The following is a 21,004-nucleotide window of genomic DNA, read 5'->3' on the forward strand; positions in this document are numbered from 1 at the left end:
ATATATATGCCGTGTATGTGTTTATATGCCTCTGTGTGTGTATACGTGTGTGTGTGTGCTTGTGTGTGTATGTGCTTCTTGACAGTAGTGCCAGCTGACTATTTAAACTATTTGAGAGCCTGACACAAAGGCAGTATAATAATAAAAATATTAAGATTTCACTGGATTTTGCATTTTATAGATGTGGAAAGTTCGTTTTGTCACACAGTTTCTGTAAAGTAACTTTTGGGGAAAGGGGCATAGCATTTTAAATTTTTTTCCTTCTGAGAAAGTGAGATTTATGCAGATTGAGGTGCTAGATTAGATTGTCTTTGGCATTTATACAGAATAGCTGGTCATTTAAAATAGAGCACTAAATTACCAGCACCCAACACCTAATGAAGATGTATCTGCCAAAATTCATAGGCTGCAGTTAAACAACAACAAAAAGTAATTTTTTTTTTTTTTAATATCACAGTAAAATTGAAAATTGAGTTTGGACTTTTTTTGTTTTGTATTTTTTTGAGTCTGCATCACCCATATGTAGGATGCTCCCCGAGTCTTCATGGAAGAAATTATCTCATTGGAGCAGACTGTATTTGAATTTTTGATATTACATACATGAAGTATGTTGATCCAAGGAACTTTGTTAAGTTGAATTCAAGACGTTCAGAAATGGCTTTATCCCATGATGCCAATGTTGTAGATGGTTATATTATCTGTCTTAAATTCAGTGGTAATTTTTTTCTAAAAGATGAATTTATTTTGTCACAGTTTCATGTAATAAATAATTTTTCAGGAAATTTGATTATACTTCTCCAGAAATAAACCTAACCTGCAGAAAACTTTCTCAGTCTTTTTTGTGTTGGGTGTAAAGTTTAATGGACTGTTTCTCATACCACTTAAAATACCTCATGGTATAATACCTTATTGCCACGATATTATTTCAGTCAGTCTGACTTGAAATTATGTCAGTAACATAGAAGAGAAACCAGATTGGTAATTACCATCTGCTTGCAGTACTTTATTGCATTAATGCTTTGGTTAGTAGGTATTGATATTTAAGTTTAGAAAACACTAATACAAATTATGAAGTCTGGATGTGTAATCCTGCTTTTAATTCTGACTTGTAATTCCACATATTCTCCAAAGAAGGGAGCAAAATCATTTGGCTCTTAGTAAGAAAACTTTTTCAGAAGTGCTTGTTTTGTTCAAGATTAGCTCAAACTGGAAGAGACATGATTAACTTTAGAAGATGAAATACTCTAGTTCTCCATTTATTGATAGAATGCCAATTTATATAATTTTCTATGTTTCCTTCTAAATGCCAACTTAATCAAAGAGCTGAAAAGGAAGCTGATAATAATTTGTGGGTTTTCAGATTATATATAGGTCCTGAATAAGAAAATCATTACTACTAAAACTATTTTTATGCAAGTGATTAAATCCTGTTGGATTAAAATTTAGAATTACTTTGATTTGGTTTGAAAGCTTCATGAATTTATTCTTATTTGCCTTCTTGAGCCTTGTCCAGAGCTAGATGATATGCAGTGTTTCATATTTGTCTGAAAATTTAAATCCTAAACACAGATCATCTGTATAAATATTTATACTTGTTAAAAAATTGTGTTAAAGTTTTAAAGTTAGCGGACATCTGTCCAAATTCTTTAAATTAATCTGACAATTTTTCAGGTTTTAATGATGAGAAATATTTTTTCCTGTTTAGTTATAGAATACTCTTAGTTAGCAATTACATAAATAAGCATGTTATCACAAAGATGAGGGATAGTGATGAGTTATCTTCCATGGCACTGCATGGTGGAGAAATCTGCTTCATTAGGGAATCTGAGTCCTGTGATACTGGCTATCAGAACAGATATTGAATAGACCGCAGACTTGAACTTCTCTGTAGTCAGCATGTGTTACTTGGCTGAACTGTAGCAACATGTTTGAGCTGGTTGGTCTCTGCAGGGAAGTTCACTTGGACCTTCCACTGATAAGTCAGTAAAGGCTTGTAACCCTTTTCAGTTATCTTATTTTTGCAAGTTACAAGAATAGCCAAAGTCTCTCAAAAATGGTAATGCAAATCTAATTTTCCTCAGTACGTATTACCCGTTTTTGGAGCAAGTAGCTTTTCAGCATTTTTCTATCATTATGACCTCTTTCTTTGTGTTTAAATTACATACAACTTGAGTTGAAGCAATTAATGTCGCATTTCGAACATGTCAAAATTAGACACTGATTTTAAAGTAATAGTCCAGTTTTCAAAGTAATTTGCAATTAGTTTGTTTAAATTCTATGAAATTAGATTTAAAAAGAAATAAAAGCACAGAAACACTACATTTTTCTTCTAAGATGTTTTTTTAAACTGAATTTTAAAAGCCCATACTAACAGACTGACAATAAGTAGATAAATTTAAATTAAAATGTTTTGAGAAGAGGAAGAAATCAAGGCTTCTGGAGACTTTTATTTCCGAAATTTCACTACAGTTTAGACTTTCAAAGTGCTGTTGTGGTTTAACCCCAGCTAGCAACTAAGCACCATGCAGCCACTTGCTTACTTCCCCTCCAGCAGGTTGTGGGGAGAGACTCAGAGGAGTTACAGTGAGAAAACTTGTGATTTAAGGAAAAAACAGTTTAATAATTGAAATATAATAATAATAGTAATAATTGTAATGAAAAGGAAAATGACAAAGAGAAATAAAACCCAAAAAGAGAAGTGATGCAAATGAAAACAATTCCTCACCACCAACCAACTGATTCCCTGCCAGTCCCTGAGCAGCAGCCCCCCTGCCAACCTCCTCCCAGCTTTATATGCTGAGCATGATGTCATATGGTCTGGAATATCCCTGTGGTCAGTTGGGGTCAGCTGTCCCAGCTGTGTCCCCTCCCAGCTTCTTGTGCGCCCCCAACCTACTTGCTGATGGGGGGGTGTGAGGAGCAGAAAAGGCCTTGACTCTGTGTAAGCACTGCTCAGCAGTAACTAAAACATCCCTGTGTTATCAGTGCTGTTTTCAGCACATATTCAAGAAATGTCACTTACAGTAGAAGAGAATACTTCTCAAAACTCTGAGTTCAGTGACTTCCAAGTGAAGTGGTAAATAGTGTTAACTTTGGAATCTCAGAAATGGTTTAATGTTTTTTCTATTTTAAGCTTTACAGATCTTCAGGCTAATTTAATTGAATTTGGTATGGAAACTTGATGTTTCAAAATGTCCAGAAAATTCCTAATAGGAAAAAAATGCAATGGTTTATACTTTTCCCCTCCCCCCTTAAGCTTATTGCAGGCATCTTGGAAAGCATTTGAAAAGATGATAGTAATGAGCATAACCTCTAACAAACTGTAATTTAAAAGCTTTTGCCAAAGGTGATGGAGTTGTGGGGAAAAATGTGTCATAATGCTGTCGGGGGTCTGAAATTTCTTGTTAGAAAACACTGATTTAAGTTATAGAAGGGCACAATGTATCCCATCTGCTTTTCCTGACAGACTTTTCAAGCCAGGTGTTTTGTTAGTCCAGCACTAACCCCCAGAACTTCTCAGTAGAAGTTTCTAAACTGCTGAATAAACATTCTGCTTGCATTCTCCTGTCTCACTTAAGGGATTTATGCTAGTACTGGAGGCAATAATTGCCTGTGAGTTGAGGATAAATGTTTTCATTTTCTTTAGTAGCAGGTTAATCTGTGTTCCTTTCTCTACTAAGCAAATACCTCAATGTTCCTTTCTGCTGTTTTATAGGTGTCTTAAGATCTTATGACTCCAGTAGTCTACTAAGCAAGAAAATGAAATTTTTTAAAAACCTGCCAGCAAAATGCTTTTCAATACAATTTTACGAGTATGTACCAGAATTAGGTGCTGTTTTTATACTCCCAGTCATTCCATAGCTATTCAAGCTAAAAGAGATATTCTGAATCATCATGCAAGAGAATTCCTATGAGATGAGCTTCAGGTTTTGATTAGGTTTTATGCATTTAATTGTTTGTTACTGTAGTCATGCCTCACTGATCACCATAGTCCATAAGAAAACCACTTGTACTCACAACTCCTATGAATAATTAAAAAACCACAGTTTTCATTCATAAAAACATCCACAGTGCCAAGATACCATTGCTATAATAGCATGTGCATTAAATATCTGTGCTCACATTGTATTTGTAGGTAATTGGATAGGAAAATACTAACAGAACATCTTTAAAGTTGCAGAGGTCAAGCACTTGAAATGCAGAGAAAGGAAGAAATAATCTTGCCAACACTGCAGTAATTAATTTACTTTCTTTCTGATTTGTAGATTGAAATTAAGGCTCTGAGAGCACAGTGTTCATGGCATAAACCAGTTTTGAATGACCAGATTCAGACCCATAAGATTTTGATGTTTCAGTACTTTTGAAACATCATACAGCATTTGAGGTGCAGTTGGTGTCGCAGCTGAGGTTGTTTAACATTCTAGCCAATGGTATCAGAAGCCTGTGAGACAAAGAGCACACAAGAGTCAGTGTAATGTTCTCTAGTGACATGTCTAGATCACAGATGAAGTCTGAGATAATGGTAGAAATTGAATTCTTTAGTGGCATTAAACATGAGACTGTCCTCCAAGTTGTTGCAGTCACATGTGATTAGTTTATCAAAAAAGTATGTGCTTTCTAACTCCTCAACAGATGAGGTGAGAGTTCTGTAGACGATCTCTTTGGGATGACTGCTACTTGTTCCAGAACTAGTCCTTCCACTGTGCTCCAAAAGCGAAAGCCTGGCACAGAGAAGCGATGGAAGCTTGTGATGAAAGATAAAATATTGAATCTTACCCTGATGCAGAATGGTACACTTTTGGTACTCTGGCCTGGAACATGTTTATGTGCCGTGTTTGCACTGGTGCTTGTGCAATCAATAATATCGTAAGAGCTGTGAGGATCTGATCTGCACTGTTTTTTGGGGGGATGGTATATAGACCTGGTCATCGCAGGGAGCTTCAGGAAGGGCTTTGGCAAAATTGGTTGGAGAGTGGTTTAGTTGTTAAGTAGCTGTAGAAATATATGTGTTTCTGTTAAGCTTGTATGAACCGTGAATTTCAACAGAGTTTATACATTGGCCAGATCCGGGTGGGTTTCTGTGAGGGTGATTGAGGATGTGTCCCAGATAGTTTAACTACCCCTATTACATTTCAAATCATTCCTCAGCAAACTCGAGCTTTCCAAAGAGAGGGTTGCCAGCATATTTTGACCTTGAATAATTTATTTCTCTGTAGCTTTGTTTTAAGAAATAGCTCTGCATCTTTAGTAGAACCCTTACAGTTCTAGGCAGGTGGTACTAGAGGTAGCAGAAATGTACATGATAAAGCTGTATTCAGTGCTTAATTTTAGCGAAGTTGCAAGATCTTGAAAATATGTTGCTGGGAAATACTAGATAATCTTGATAGACAGTAAATTTAGCTTCCATATAATGCCCCTGGTATTTGTAGAAATTCTTCTCTGGAAAGAATGTGAAGAAACAACTTCTTGTGTTGATTTTCTTTAAATTTTTGTAGTTTTAAAGGTGGTGGTGATTGCACAAGGTAGTACAGGGCCCATTTTACTTGTTTTGCTATCAGTAGCACAAAGAAAAAGGTAAAACAGTGTAGCCAACCCCACTGCCCCAATCCTTGCCCATAGGAAAAAAAAATTTAAGAAAATGTGTTATTAAAATGAGTTCTCATTTGTACCTGTTCCTTAGTTACTACAGAGCCTGTCTACTAACTGTGAAAAGTCTTTCTGGTACCATTCGTAATCACTAAAGTGGTAACAAGAAATCCTGTGCATGTTTAGAAATCCTAATGGTGGTGATTCTGCCTGTTTTCTTACCTTTTTTTTTTTTTTTACCCTGTAACTAAAATGCTTGTTCACAACTGTGACACTGTGGCAAATTTCCTATATGGAAAGCTGTTTTGTGAGCAGGATTTTTTTTTTTTTTTTTTTTTTTTAAAGGATGCAAGCAACTCTGCACCATGATTTAAGAGATTTTATTTTCCTGGAAGGGTTAGATAGACTTTTTGGTAGCTTTTTCTAAGTCTTTTTACCAAACAAGATTCAAGTACATGTTTTTAGGCAATGAATTTTTAGCAGGGCTTTGTCTTACACCGGAGATTCTCCTGTGATACTCATTGTAGTATGTGGAGAGAGGGATTTTCAGTGTTGGCCTTAGGCATTCTAAGTGAAGGCACTCTGCTTAACCACTAGCTTAGCTGTGCACAAATTAGTACTGAGCAACTTCTAAAATCTAATCATTGCTTTGTGATGAGTGATGAGTAATGACTGAAATACCTTGTTGATTTGTCTGCGTAAAATTTCATTCTAGGATATGACTACCAGTGTAAGAAAACCTGCTTATGGTTTGTTTTTCAGATCATAAAAGCTAAGGTTTGGGAATGTATTCTTACACTTCATCTAGCTGGAGACTATTACAAAGACAAGCTTAGAGAGCAGTTGTAAAATTATAAAGTGTAATTGAAAGAATCATATAAAACAGTGTCAGTTATTAATGGGAACTACTAAGAATGGTAAGGACAAGGAATTTTGCTGAACTGTGAAGAATGAGAATAACAGAAAACCGTAAGAACCTGTGGCTGTCAGTGTGGGTTTAGAGGTGGCAAGTTCAACAGTAAATTGAACAAAGATGATGTAATCATGTATGTGTAGTGATATGTTTAGGACAGTATACACAGATCTTCAAAACGTTGGAATTGATTCAATTTTTTTTTTTTTTTATACTGCCTCTGTATTCAAATGCATACCACTGTTAGTAAATACACTGCGTCTTTTGTAGACGGTGGACATTCACAAAGAGAAAGTTGCTAGAAGAGAAATTGGTATCTTGACTACAAACAAAAACACCTCAAGAACTCACAAAATCATTGCACCAGCTAACTTGGAGCGACCAGTTCGCTACATCAGGAAACCTATTGATTATACAATTCTAGATGATATTGGACATGGAGTGAAGGTAGGTGATATTGTTAAAACAGCCAAACTGCAAATACCTTGTCTTTGTCTGTTTTCAAAATAACTTGATATTTTTCATGGCAATATACCAGTTTCTCCTTGCCTGGCCAGTGTGTCTGTAAACATAAGAGGAGTCCAGTTTGCAGTTGCCCCTACCTGTTTACTTGCCCCAGTGTTTCTAAAACTTGCAAAGCCAGTGAATCTTATTTCTGAGGTTATCCGAGACTATGGGTCTCACCTTTTAAAATGCTTCTGAATACCTACTTATGTGATGCTGCTGTTATTGTCTGAATCAGTTGCCAGGGATATTAGCTGAGGACTGGAAGGCTAATGACCATCACTTTTCTGCCTGAACTAGCACCACAAAGTATGATCCAGCTGTAATTGCAACTGGTTTACTTTGAAGCTCACCCAAAGAAAGGGTTTGCATAAGAAGTGTTATATGCTCCCTTTTCTTCTTTCTTTCAGTTATACCCATATCTTGTGTTGTGCTTTGTTAAAGTGGGCTCTCTAAAACTTTTGTGCCATATGGGGTTTCAGGATGGGAATATTGCTGCCAAGTTTGAAGCCACCTGGTTCTCCTTTTTAAGATTAGGAAAAAAGGAGGAATTTCAGGGCAAAGATCAGACTGAGACACAACTGGTGGCTGTTGTGTGCAAGTGTTAGATCAGCATGCACAACAGCAGTAGTATCATGTGTGAGATGAGATATGCACTTTTTAAAAGCACATCCTGAATGTAAACAGTCTCAGCAGGTGCGAGCTCATTGTTAACTTGTGCTGCCAGGAAAACAAATACGGAAATAAGAACACTGACAGTGTTAAAGTTCCGGGAGAAGAAAGGTAAATAACACAAATTGGTGTCATTTTTTACATGACAAACTAACAAATCTGTAAACCTGCTAAGCAGCAGTAAGGTAAGATGCTTCTTCCAGTCGAAGTACACCAGAATTTCTTTTGCTTGACACCTAACTGCATTAGGTTATCTATGTTGTTCCATTTGAACTCTCTGTTTGGGTAGCCATTTAAAAGGCACTAGGTTGTTTAACCAAACTCTTAAAATTCAGATTCTGAACAGTGGTATTTAAATATCTTTCCCAAGCTCTTTTTACCCGAGGTCTTCTTAGCATCCTGTTCATTAACAGAAAGTCTTTTTTCCCCATTTCTTACCAAAAGAGTCAGCCTCAGTTTGTAACCCTAAACAGATTTTTAAAAGACAAGCGACTCTTTAAGCTTGATTTGGAAAACCAAACCAAACAAAAAATCCCCCAGCATTAATAGCTGCATTTTTGACCAGAAAATTATTATCAGTCTTGTGTTCAAATTTACTGCTAATTCTTATATATTTTGAATTTATGCAGGTCAGCAGAACTCCTTCTGGATATGGATGGAGCATATTAACCTGTAGGATTACTGTTGCTAATATTTTAATGATCACTTTTGTTTTAATGAGATTATTCTAGAACTCATTAAAGAATAGATTTTAATTGCTCTGCAGCACAATCTTACTTAGCACTGACTCTAAACCATTATAATTGGTATTCCACTTACCTCAATGTAGCAGAATCATACTCACTGTGATGCAATGAATTACGTTCTTCTGAAAGAACATAGTTCATCAAATGGATGACGACTCAAATGTGTATTTGCATCCATTTGTTATGCTTGTGATGAGCTTGAAACATCTTACAAATTGTATTTATGATGTACTATATTTATGTAGAAAATGAAAAAGTATTTGTACTTGTGAAACAATAAGCAGAGAGCTTGACATCATGCTATCCTTAACATTAAGATCCCTAGATCTGTTCCAGTCAGGGTGCGTTCAGCGCAGAAGAAGGAACTGTCTTGCTGATGCGGAGAAAGTGGCCAGTTGTGCTTATGAACCTGTTGTTTTTGTTCTGCTTGAACAGCAGTTCTAGTAAACTACAGATTAGTTTACTAGAACTCTGGCTGGAGAACAAAGAGAAAAAAAGAAAAAGAGTAGGAGCTTTAAATTTGCCTTTTAATAGCTCTTTATTGTTTGAGCTGTAGCATTTTTCCCTTGAAATGAGTATTCAGAAGGAGTTACTGGATAAATAGCATTAAAGTTCCAGTTAGCATCAGGGTGCCTCAGTCTGCATTCTTTGTCCTCGTTTCTGCTTTCTCTGCTAAAGGGCTTCTCCTCTAGTACTTGAACCCAGACCTATGCATTGTCAGGACAATCAAAGAGCAGCAAGCATTCCTTGCAACCCCTGAGAAAGATGAGAAACTGGACAGAGAATAATAGAAGAAAATAGGAGAAAAAGGGAGCATCCTTGGCCAAGAAATGCAGTATGCCATCTTGAGAGAAGTAGTATAGCCACTTGAGCACCTATTCCTTCCATTCAGAAATTCGAAGCATCAATGGATACCATCTTCAGGAAAAAGTGCTCTACAATATCGTTTCTTAATATGTGAGAGAGAATTTAAGTGCCACTATATTATTCCAGCAGTCCCTCCTCATCTGCCCTCCCTGTAGTGACAATACTGCAAAAATCTGAAGAACCTTTTGTCTGAAAGAGACTTGCTCTCAATTTTTTCAAATGTTTCCTGAGTTACTAAGTCTTCAAATCTGTTCTTCCCTCTAAAGAGTTCTTTAGTCAAGGGGATGAAAAAAAGAAAGCTTGATCCATTCAAAGTGGTGTGCATTAAAGCACTGTAATTATCAGGCAGTGCTGCTGCAGAAAAGGTCTCAGCTCATGACCCTCTCATGTAACTGGCCACTCTGTCTGGCCAGTACAGAGAGACCTGATTTTCCAGTGTAGCTGTGTGAAGCAGAGATGGTTTTGGTTAATAGTTCCATGTAATTTTAAACTTGAAGACAGGAGATTTTCTAGTAAAACAGATTATGTTTCTTTTGTAATACATTAAGGGTCTACTTATGATCTAAATGGATAAAATGGAGTAATCCCTCTGGATGCTCCACTCTTGAGATTCTGCATATCTTGTTCGGTATTACAAAAAGTGTAATGATACATTTAGATTAGCTGAACTGAAAACAAATGAAATGATATTCAAATGGAAGGACTAGTATTTTTTAAAAAAATTATTATAGGGAAAAAAGATACATGGTATTGTGACAGTAAAACGTAGATGTAAGATGTCACAAAGCTAGCACTTAGACTTTAAAATAAGATTTCACTCTTGGTTAATGTCTTAATATATAGTTCAGAAAATGCTCATATGTGCTGAAGTAGCCATATAGATTGCTGTACTTTTTACAAGACTTAATTATTTGCTCTTGATCTTTGTTCAAGAGATATCTCACAGCATCAGGTTAAGAGTTAATTAAGAGCATTGTCTAGGAAAGAACATGTATTGTCTTCATATTCTAGAGGCTTCTGTTTCAGCTAGTTGTAAATATGCTAATACATGTAACAGTTTAAATGAGCTCAGGGTATTGATAAGGCTATTTTTTGACAGCTCAAGTAAATTAATCTCTGAAGTTAATCCATCTAGATCTCATGTTCCATTCTGAAGGAAGCTGAGTTTTTATTAGCACTGTAAGAACTTGAATAAACAGTATACAAACATTTGAGCATTAATTTTAAGGTGTTAATCTAAAGGCTTTGTGATTAATGTATATTAAAAGTTTCAGCTTGAAAATCTTTTATTCATGACACATTCTGCTTTAACCACTCTTTCTATGATCTACTGATACATTATTTTGTTAATGCTGAATGCTTAACTTTTTTCTTTCTTTTTCCTTTCTCTTCATATCCTGAAGTTCCAACTAACCTTTCAATGCTTTTTTTCCTTACCTCTTTTATTTGCTCCATTTATGCATTAAGTGGTTGCTTAGATTTAAGGTAAGAAACCCCAGGGCTGGATTTCCATTCTTATTCTTCTGAGACTATTACACATGGGGAGATGATTAACATGAATGTTACTGACTTTTTAAAACAACACCTGCTCTCCCTCCTGTCTATCAGACCTTCCATTGAATGATTTCATTGCAGATAAACTTTTTTTTAATATAAATTGCTGTATTTATGTAAGGAAGCGAATACAGTTAATTTTAAAAGCTTTATGGCAAAATATTGACTGCCTTCAGCATATCTACCAGATCATTTAAAAGGGAGAAATGTGCTAATGTTATGTAGACAAAAAAATACAGTGCATTGCAGCTGAATATAAGCCTCCCCCCGTGTAATATTCTTTTTATCCTATACACGGTGTAAGTTATGATTTGATTGGGATTAATGTTTCAGTGTGAGATTGCTCAGATAATGGGCTTCAAAGGTGTGTAACATTAAAATCTGTATATTGTTTTTTTAAAGTTGCAGTATCCTCAAGTTTTTCAGAAACTGCTAGCACTATTAAAAGCTGAGAGGCATTCAGATACGGAAATTTTCATAAATTTGGTAGTTGTGTAAAACGTTTAATAACTCTTAAACAACAAGTGATTTATTTACTTGAATATTAAATTAATAGGGCATCAAAGAACTCATACTGATGTCAAATTCTCAAGGATCTTGAAGAGGTTTAATTGTTAGTAGCCTTAGTGGCTGCAGAAGTAGCAATAAAAAGTATCAAATCAATTAGAAAAGCAGTTAAATGAACTTACATGGTACTATGTTGGGGTTCATAGCACATTAATTAATAGATAGCTTATAGCCTTTATTGAGTATTGTGATAGCATCATCCTCCTGAAGTGCAGCTGGTTTGAGGAAGAATGGGAATTAAAGTTTTCTAGTAGCAGCCACCACAATTTTAGAGAGGGAGCTGTGTTTTAGAACATAGAATACTAGTATGTGGTGTGAGTATATTAATTAAATGAAGTTCCAAGTTGATGGGAAATATTTTTCATGTCTAAGTATTTTCCATGACTGGAAAAAGCTAAAATAAAATCCTGCACATTCCTGAAAAGATTGCATGTAAAACTAGGTGTTACTGTAGATATCCCAATGATGTCCCTATGGAATTGACCAGGTGGTACTTTTAGTAAGGTATTTAAGTGTATGTCACACATCTGATCACAATGGAATATGTTTAATAAATGAGAGATTTCTTGCATGTCATTTGAAATGTATTTTTACATGAGTGTGTGAGGTTCAAGTCACATAGTGTTTAAATGCGTTTTATTTGAGAACTGCAAAATAAATCTCCTCCTTGGCTCTTTGTCTGTCTGTCTGTCTGTGCAAAATGGGTACTTCTAATGCTGAATATGCCTTATTCTGGGTGCAGTTCATATTGGACGATGGTTTTCTCAGTGATCTTAAAAAAACAATTTGCAAAGTTGGTTTTCTTTATTGCTCTCTGCAGTTGCAGATATAAACAAGTAATGATAAAAAAATATATATATATAATTGTAGAATATGTGTAAACTGCCATATCTGTGCATCATCTGCAGTGGTAATGAGTCTCTTCAGCTTTTCAGAGAAAATTTTTTTCTATTTATAGGCTTGAATGAAAATAACATCTTTTTGTTATAACACCAGTTAAAATATTTCTTTGTTTTTACTAGATCAGAAATTTTATTTGGGAAATCACAGTATGTCAATCAACTTCTCATTGCCCCCCTTCCCCCCACCTCTGAAAAAAAAAAAGGCAGTGCAGCACCTCTCAGTGGACATAAAGTTATTCTTTAAGTCTCACTGTAGTCACTGTACATCAGCTTAAAAGAAGAAAACTAAAAGGCGGCTACTAACCCTAGTTCTGTGTGAATAATAATTTTACTTCACTTAGGAGAGATTGGATATGAAGTGTTTAGACTGCGTTTATTTTTCATGGCTGCAAAGAAACCTTACTCTTAGCTAACAGTCACAAGTCACAATATTAAACTGACTGACTGTAGCAAGGCTGACTGTGCTTGTCTCTGGGTTGCTTGAATTTAAATATTAAACAGATTTTGAAGAAAATTCCAACAACAAGGAATATCTGTAGTATCTCCTGTTAGGAAATCAGTTGAAAATGATATTGTTTAAGCCTTTTTGTATTTACCAGACTTGGTTCTTCAATTACTTTGTGTAGGCGGATGTGGTAAAAACAAGTAAACTCACTTGCAGAAGCTTCTGTTTGTGTTTATTTGCCAAGACAGGGTTGAAATTCAGACATTTCAGTTCCATATCAACTGGTTAATGAACTGACAAACATATGGTTTAATTAGACATGCAGAGTAAGTATTCAAGTGGCTGAGCACAGCCTGAAAAGGAATTTACTTTGATGTAGCAGATGATGGGCCAAAAATCTGTTCATCCTCTGTGTAGCGTTAACAAGACGAAGCAAGGCATGGCAAAGGTAGTTTTCATTCAGCCTTAGGTTGTTTTTGCTGGAGTCAGGTATAAAGTTGCTGAAGAAGGCTGAGTAGCTACTTGAAGTTCCTGAATATAATCCATGGAACATCTCTGATGAGACACTTTCTTAATAGGTTTTGGGCAAAAGATGATTCTCTTGACATCCTGAAAGTTACAGAAAATCCAGTTTGACCATAACATACCACTTAAAAATTTCTGGTCTGAATCCAACTTTGTCTTTAGAAAGTACCTCCTCCTGAGGTTTGATTGAATGGAATATCTGGTATTCCAAATTTTTGTGGGGAAAAAAAAAGTCCCCACTTTGTTTTGGTAATTGAACTGACAATGACATGTTCTTCAGAAGAGTAAAAATATGCATTGAAATCTTTGTTGCAGGTAAGTGCCTCACAGCCACGTAAATACACAGTGCATTGGTGCAAATAGTTTTTGCACATCTGATGACCATCTCTTGTATCTGAACAACTATATATTTCTGTACTTTTTGTTCGGTGAACTTTTTTGCTCATGAAAACATTTGCAAGAATTGAATTTAATGAACTGCAGTATTTCTCAGTTTTAACCAGTTTATTTTACTACAGTTTTCTTATACAGTGGAGTGCTAAAGAAGCTCAACCTGTTAAATGCTTCTAAAAATGTAACTATGAAGGAAACTTAAGTCATATGTAGGACCATAAGAGGGTGATTTAATCACTGGGATCTATGGAAAAACAACTTGCCAAAGATAGAAATTGGACAAATAAGTCTTAATGATTAAAAAAAAATAAACTTAAAATGATCATAGTCTAAGGGCTCTTGTCAGTCCAATATCATGTCTTAAAGCCATAGCCAAATAATTCACCATAAGTCAAAGGGGCAGTTACTCATTTAGGGTTGTTTAACTTACAGTAGATAATCTGAAAGCCATCAATTCTGTCAGATTTGAAGACAGCCCTGTAATCTTTAATTACTTGCTCTTTCAACTTTTCGATTTCAGTGTTGAAAAGTCATTTCAAAGATCCTGAAATGAAGCTTACTGTCAGTGCATTTCCCCATCTTTCAGTTTAGTCTTTCTTAAGATGGCTTCTTTGTGGCTAAAATTTCTTGGCTAAAAAAGGATCACTTTTTATTTGGCCACATTTTCTAAAGCTTTCTTCCCATTCTATGTCAAGGATGTGTTTATTCACACTGTTAATGAAATGTAAGTAGCAATCACTGGAGTTCACCATTCATCAGGCAAATATTACTTCCACTTCTTATTGCATACTGTGTGATGTCACTACATCCTCTACTCTACTGTCCTTTCTTTTCAGTAGATCTAATGCAATGGAAGCCTAAAACTTTATTTTTGTTCCTGCAATAATTGTATACAAATAATAAGATTCTTTATGGTTAAATATTTGGAATTTTATGTTAACTGTAAAGCAATAGCTAGTGGTTACATCATCAAGAAACAATAGTGTAGCTACTTAAAACACCTAAATGGACTATTCAGGGGCACACAGATTGGTATAAGTTTGTTGTCATCTAAAGACATCCAGAGCCCCTGTTCCACTATGCTTAATGGGCTGTCTGAAATACAGCAAGTGACAGTGCAGCGAGTGTTAGGTTAGGGTGGATGGTTTTTGCTTGTTTGTGGTTTTTTTGACAACTCAAATAGGTAGGTGGGTGAAACAGGTGTCTTCAATGAAAGAGGAAATACAGGGGGTGCTGCAACTTAAAAAAACCCATCAGATTTTGTGCTATTTCTTAATGTTCCGTGTATAGAATAAAATATACTTCATTTTACACTTTCCCTCTTCCCTTCAAGTAGTTGTAGTTCAGTGCTTACCTCATTCCTTACTTGAATTAACTTTAGATTTCTTGTTGCTTAGAGTTGGCTTAAAGGACTTCATAATGCTGTGCAAAATAATTTTATCTTAAATCGATATTACAGAGTACTCTTTTACAACTAAATCCAAACATCTGGTTTTGAATCTGACAAAAAAACCTCCCTTCCAACACTTTGTTTTCTTTTCCTCCCAGCAGATTGAAAATATGATAGCACTGGGATTATTTAGAGCTAGGGAATCAAGTTTTATTGTAATCTGGATTACAATACAGAATATACTACTCTTTACATGGTTCTCAGTATTTATCAATGCACAAATCTAAACATTGCCAGGGTTTTAAGCAAGTTGTTATAGTAAAAATTTAAAGAAGTAATTTGCCTTTAATGATGTTTGCAAATACTCTCAATGCCTCCATTGCTGTGCCTTTTTTTATAAGGGACGTGGGGGCAAAGGCAAGACTTACGTTTTGGAAATAAGAAACACTGTAAAATATAGCGTGACAGGAACAACAGAAAAAGGAATGTAAGCATAATTATTTAGCTTTGTTGAATATCTCTCTGCCTAAGCAATAGTTTGAGCGTTACTAAATCAAGGCTGTTTAACAGAGACTTGTAAGAAGACCATGTACTGGTTCCTGTAAGGCTTGAGAGAGTTATGCTTGGCTGGCAGTATACAGATAAGCAAAAGGCCTACATTGGTAACAATTGTTTATGATTCCTAGATTGATGAATCGGTCAGGAATACAGATGAGTTTTTTTTAAAAGAAGTTAAATTCTTTTATATAAAAGTTACTTCATTGATATTTTAACCTGAAAGAGGTGGAGAGGACAACCACAATTACATCACAGCTAAATTTTTCTCCCTGTCCATTTATTTATCAGTTCTTAGAGATTAAATTGGTACAGATTTGGTGGGTGAAAAAAGTACGTCTTCATATTTTTTCCTCATATAGCTTTCTATGTTTACCTATACATAAATAACATTTACAATAAATATCTTTTAAAAAAATTGATATCATACTGTGAAAACATTTGAGACATTAGCGGATCATATTTGGAAATTACTTTGACTTCTCCATATTTGCATGAATTATATTAAATTGTGGCCTATTAGATGAACCGTAGTATTTTTTCAAAAATATTTTTGCAACCTGAAATAAGCACCTTTATTGCAAAAGATGACTGGGAGGTTTAACCAAGTTAGATACAGTGTCTGTATTGTCAGTGATTTAATGTTTATGTCATAGCCTAAAGGCAAATTCACTTTTTGTATATACAATTTAAAAAAAACCTATGTAATAAAGAGTCCTTTGAGCACAACTCCTTGAATTCTAGCAGAGTTGAAATTGCATATAAGATGCATGGCCTCTCAATTTTTTTGTTCTTTTAAACCTTCCCCTACTTAGAGTTAATTGCTAAAGGCATCTCAGTTTCTGTCTCCCTAGAAGCTGAGCTTAGTGAAGGCCATTTTTCTCCCCGTTCTTTCATGCAGGTCAGCACACAGAATATGAAGATGGGTGGGCTGCCTCGTACAACACCACCCACCCAGAAGCCACCAAGTCCACCAATGTCGGGAAAAGGAACTATTGGGTGAGTGCAGTTACCGAATGTGTAAATGGCTTCAGTGACCAGAGGGGAAAAAAAGGGAAGATTTTATTTTTCTATAGTGTAGGGTTTTTGGCGTTTTGTTTTAACTATTCACAAAGGTCAAGAGGTGTTGTGTCACATCCTCTTATACTGATCATGTCTTATATATCAGTTAACACTTTTATGCCAGAAGACAGTGGGCATCATTAGTCTTTCCCAACAGGAACCTCTTTATCATTGCAGAACACTTAAAACTACATGCTTTAGAGTAGAAAATCATTAACTGGGTGGCTTTGACAGGTGGTGCTAAACAACTGGAAAATTAGTATGTGGCACTGTTCATTAATTATTTGTGCTATGTGTGATAAAAGTACTTTCCTATTAAGCCTATGAACTTTACTTTGACCTTAGGAAAATGTGTTATAAATGGGATGATGTGATTATGTATATACATACAGACCATGGTGCTTTATTTTAAAACAAAATATGGATTACTTTTAAAACAAGAATATGATATGCAACACAGAAAAGGAATAGGAAAAGCATCTGGAAACTGAAGTTTCATCACAAAGTTTCACAAAGAACATCCTTATTTTTTTTTTTCTTATCCTATGAAGTAGCAAACTTACAGAAAAATGTCTTTTTTTTAGTTCCTGTTAGTGATTAGTATGTCGCTGTATCTTAAATAATGAAAAATCTTTGGTTTTGTCTGTATTATCTTAATATGTTTCTGAAATATGTTTGTCCTTGTGTAGGCGTCACTCTCCCTATCGTACGTTGGAGCCAGTACGTCCTCCAGTGGTACCAAATGACTACGTGCCTAGCCCAACACGCAATATGGCTCCCTCACAACAGAGCCCTGTTAGAACAGCTTCTGTGAATCAGAGGAATCGCACATACAGGTATTGAGTGTAGTCCTGTACAAAATGTGGTTAGTATTATGTAAGCATAGAGACAAAAAATGCTATAATAAATACCAATCCATCTGCACCTCTACAGTGGTGCTTGCTAATTCATGATATGGACTGGGAATGTCATTTGGCATGACGAGAATGCACTCTAATAAAAACAGAATGGTGAATCATGTTAAGATTGTCCCCTAGTCATCTTAATTTTAGTGCTATCACTTAGTTACAATCCTTAAAGAATTAGTAAAATTGTGATGTCTTCCAAGTAGGTAGATCATGATATTATTGTATGAAATGCTTACACAACTGGGAAAAGACTGTATGCAACTTGACTTCTACATGTTGAAGAACTGTATAGTATGCTTATAGTTCACGTTTTTGTTTGAACAGTCTTTGATGTTTATAGATGGAGTCGCTGAAAAAGGGCATTGTATTTTGAGGATACTGATAACTTCAAACACAGAGTAAAGCGGAACTTTATTACCAAAGGCTCTGCAGAGGGCTAGCCTTTTCTCTAGGATACTATTTCGTGGTGTGATAGGCTTAATTACTTCCCTTGAAATCTTTCCTTTTTAAACATCATAAGTACTTGAGGATGGCTAAAACAGTTGGATTTAAAATACAGGAACACCTGACTTTTACTTTACTATCTCACAAGTTCCAGATTTCAGTAGTCTCATGTAAAAGCATATAAATCAGAGTCTAAGCAGTCTACGTGTTTTACAGGTTATAAGAGAAAGGTCTGTATTTGCTCAGTAGGGATTTAATGATATCCGAATGACGTGCTTTGGAACAAAGTTCTGGGAGTGTTTCATTTTGAGGCAAGTTCACTAAGACTAACTGAAAAACCTGTTGTGTTGTAGTCAAAGTGAAGAGTTTTAGGAAAACTGAGCTTTATATGAAGGTTTGTGAGCCAACACAGACAGGATGCAGGAACAACCACAAAACCATGGATAAAATGCAAAAAGCAGATTTATTCTTGTTCCTTTGTGAACCGAGGGATCTCTGAAGCAGCACCTGGGGCAGAGGCACGTAAGTGGGACCACAAGAGCTTGGTCCTTGCTAGAGTGAGAGATTCCTAACCTGCTGCTTTTGCCTGTGTATATCAGGGTAAGGATTTCTTTTCACAGGCTGTAGTTTTCCTCTGTGCTTTGATCTTTCTCACAGCAGGGCAGGAATCTCAAGCATGTTTGATATGGTGCCCTTGAGTCTATCACAAGCCTGTGTTATCTGAATGCAGATGCTCTACTTGTCAAGCACAACAATTAGTGGCCTTGATATATGTGGTTTTTGACACCCTAGGTGCAAGTCACTTGAGTGTGTTTAGAGTCCTCCTCACCAATCTTCCGTTATATTCCCACAATGGGTTTATATCATCCATGTTTCTCTTCTCTTGTTCCCTGTTACTTGTCTGACTTAGTAAGGTGCTATATGAGGGAACTTATGTTTCAGCATATTCATACCCTGGGTTATTTCGGTTTCTTACAGCAGCAGTGGGAGTAGTGGAGGAAGCCACCCAAGTAGTCGGAGCAGCAGTCGAGAGAACAGTGGAAGTGGAAGTGTGGGTGTTCCTATTGCTGTTCCCACGCCATCTCCTCCCAATGTCTATCCAGGTAAATGGAAACTTGCTGTTCCTTCTTCTGACTCAGTATTAACCTTTGGCATTTGCAAGTCTCCTAAACACAGTGCTGAGTAAACCCCAAGAGAAGTCTCAAAGTTCATTATCCAGAAACACACAAGCCTTGAAAATTGCTTGCTATTGATAGTGTGAGTTTGAATCAAGTAGTATCTTTTCTGGGAGTGTCTGATGTGCTCCAATGCTTCTTTTATATATTAATTTATCAGAATTTTTTGCCTGTCTGCCTGCATGTGACTAGGTAGGACAGAACATGTTTTTCAGTGGGCTCAGGGAAACTTCTCCCTTGTCCTTTTAAGCAAATAAATGCATTTTCATTGGCTGTTCATGCAGATACATAGAAGTATGCTTTTATAAAATTAGATTAAATGAGGGGCAGGCACAGAGTGAATCTTTAGTACATTATGACAACTCGAGTTGTCATAAAAAGACACTTGTTCAATGTAATTGCCCCAGTCTTTCCAGAAGTAGGAAGTAATATTAGTCCTCCTTTTTCTTTTGCTCAGCCCTTTAAGAGGAGTGTATAGTTGGCTTGCAGTGTGATACGAAATACACGATGCTTCTGAACCAAAGAACTGGAAATTTTTGGCTTTCCTCTTCTGTATATTTTCTAATTCATACAAAAGCTAAAGGCAGCCATGCTACAGATTTGAAGCACAAATGACAAGGTGTAAAGACATCTTTCACAAATAATATGGCTTTCAGTGAAAAGTTCTGAGTTGTTCCCTTCAGACATGGAAGGAAGTAGTGGATTTGCTTGACTCTCATTCACCATCTCTGTAGGAATGAGCCCTTCTTTAACAGCTCCATTTTTCTGTCATCTCCTCATGCATTCTGAAATACTGTGCATCTAATAAGTAGCTAACACTGAATAGCCAAAGGCTTTCTCTAATCCTTGCTAACATATCTCCTTATTAACTCCACCTCTTCCTCCTCTCTTCACGTAGCCCCTGCTGGCTCAGCTGGCACCTCTCCCCTTCCTGCTACCTCTGCTCCTGCCCCCACTCCTCCTGCTCCTGCCCCTTCCTCCGCTGCCCCAGATGCTGCTGCTGCTGCTGCAGGAGCTCAGCCCCTTGCTGATGGCTTCACCTCTCCAACTCCCCCTGCTGTTTCCTCCACACCCTCTACAGGTGAGTTTCTGCTCCAGCTGGTGGGCAGATGCACCCAGATGTGATCACGATCCAACGCTTTTCAAAGTTACTTCAGAGTGATTTTTTTAAACTATAACTAGAAAATATATGCTAATACCGAGCTATAAAGTAATGGTTATAGTAGACAATTCAAGGTGTGCTAGTTTTACAAACGTTCAATTTTAGAACCCAATTATTTTTGCATTTATATAACTATTTATTACATTATCAATTTGTTGTGGTTTGGATACTGAGAATCTTATAGAATAATTATGTTTGGGGGGGAACCAGCACTGATGGTTCTGGGTCTGATTATTCTCTTTCAGTAATGCAATTAAAAAAAAGTGCATCTAATGAAGTATAATTTATATGACTTGTCTCTTCAGTACTTTCAAATGACAAGTCTCCTTTCAATGAACTTAGAAAAAAGGCAATTTTTTTGTGTTCTGTGTCAGACAAAATACAAGTTTTTATTATGCAGAATAGCGCTAAAGCATTTTGGTTTAATACGTGATACTTATGGTGAACATTACAACTTGCTTTTTTTAGTGCTTATGAAATCAGACAGAGGTGTCCAGCTGAAATGCCTCAGGTGTTCTCACATGCAGCAGGATTTCCCTGGGAAAAACAGTGTCTCAGTGTGGTGGTTTGGGTGGATTCACCCTTTTGCTTGCAGCGTGCAGCCAAACACAGCCTGCTCTATCACCCTCCCCCC

General features: G+C 36.2%; 1 protein-coding gene across 1 annotated transcript in view; it reads left to right on the forward strand.

The window, feature by feature from the left end:
- Positions 1 to 6,769: 6,769 nt before the first annotated feature.
- Positions 6,770 to 21,004, forward strand: part of ABI2 (abl interactor 2) — a gene marked incomplete at both ends in the record, with an annotated part of 23,476 nt that continues 9,241 nt past the window's right edge. Inside the window, 6 exons of the mRNA XM_010166240.1 lie at positions 6,770 to 6,946; positions 10,756 to 10,773; positions 16,521 to 16,618; positions 17,371 to 17,517; positions 19,012 to 19,136; positions 20,107 to 20,289. Coding sequence (XP_010164542.1) covers positions 6,770 to 6,946; positions 10,756 to 10,773; positions 16,521 to 16,618; positions 17,371 to 17,517; positions 19,012 to 19,136; positions 20,107 to 20,289 — 748 coding nt within the window. The remainder of the gene's footprint in view (positions 6,947 to 10,755; positions 10,774 to 16,520; positions 16,619 to 17,370; positions 17,518 to 19,011; positions 19,137 to 20,106; positions 20,290 to 21,004) is intronic.

This window comes from Antrostomus carolinensis, unplaced genomic scaffold, assembly GCF_000700745.2.
Source record: "Antrostomus carolinensis isolate BGI_N321 unplaced genomic scaffold, ASM70074v2 scaffold5664, whole genome shotgun sequence".
Taxonomy (NCBI): domain Eukaryota; kingdom Metazoa; phylum Chordata; class Aves; order Caprimulgiformes; family Caprimulgidae; genus Antrostomus; species Antrostomus carolinensis.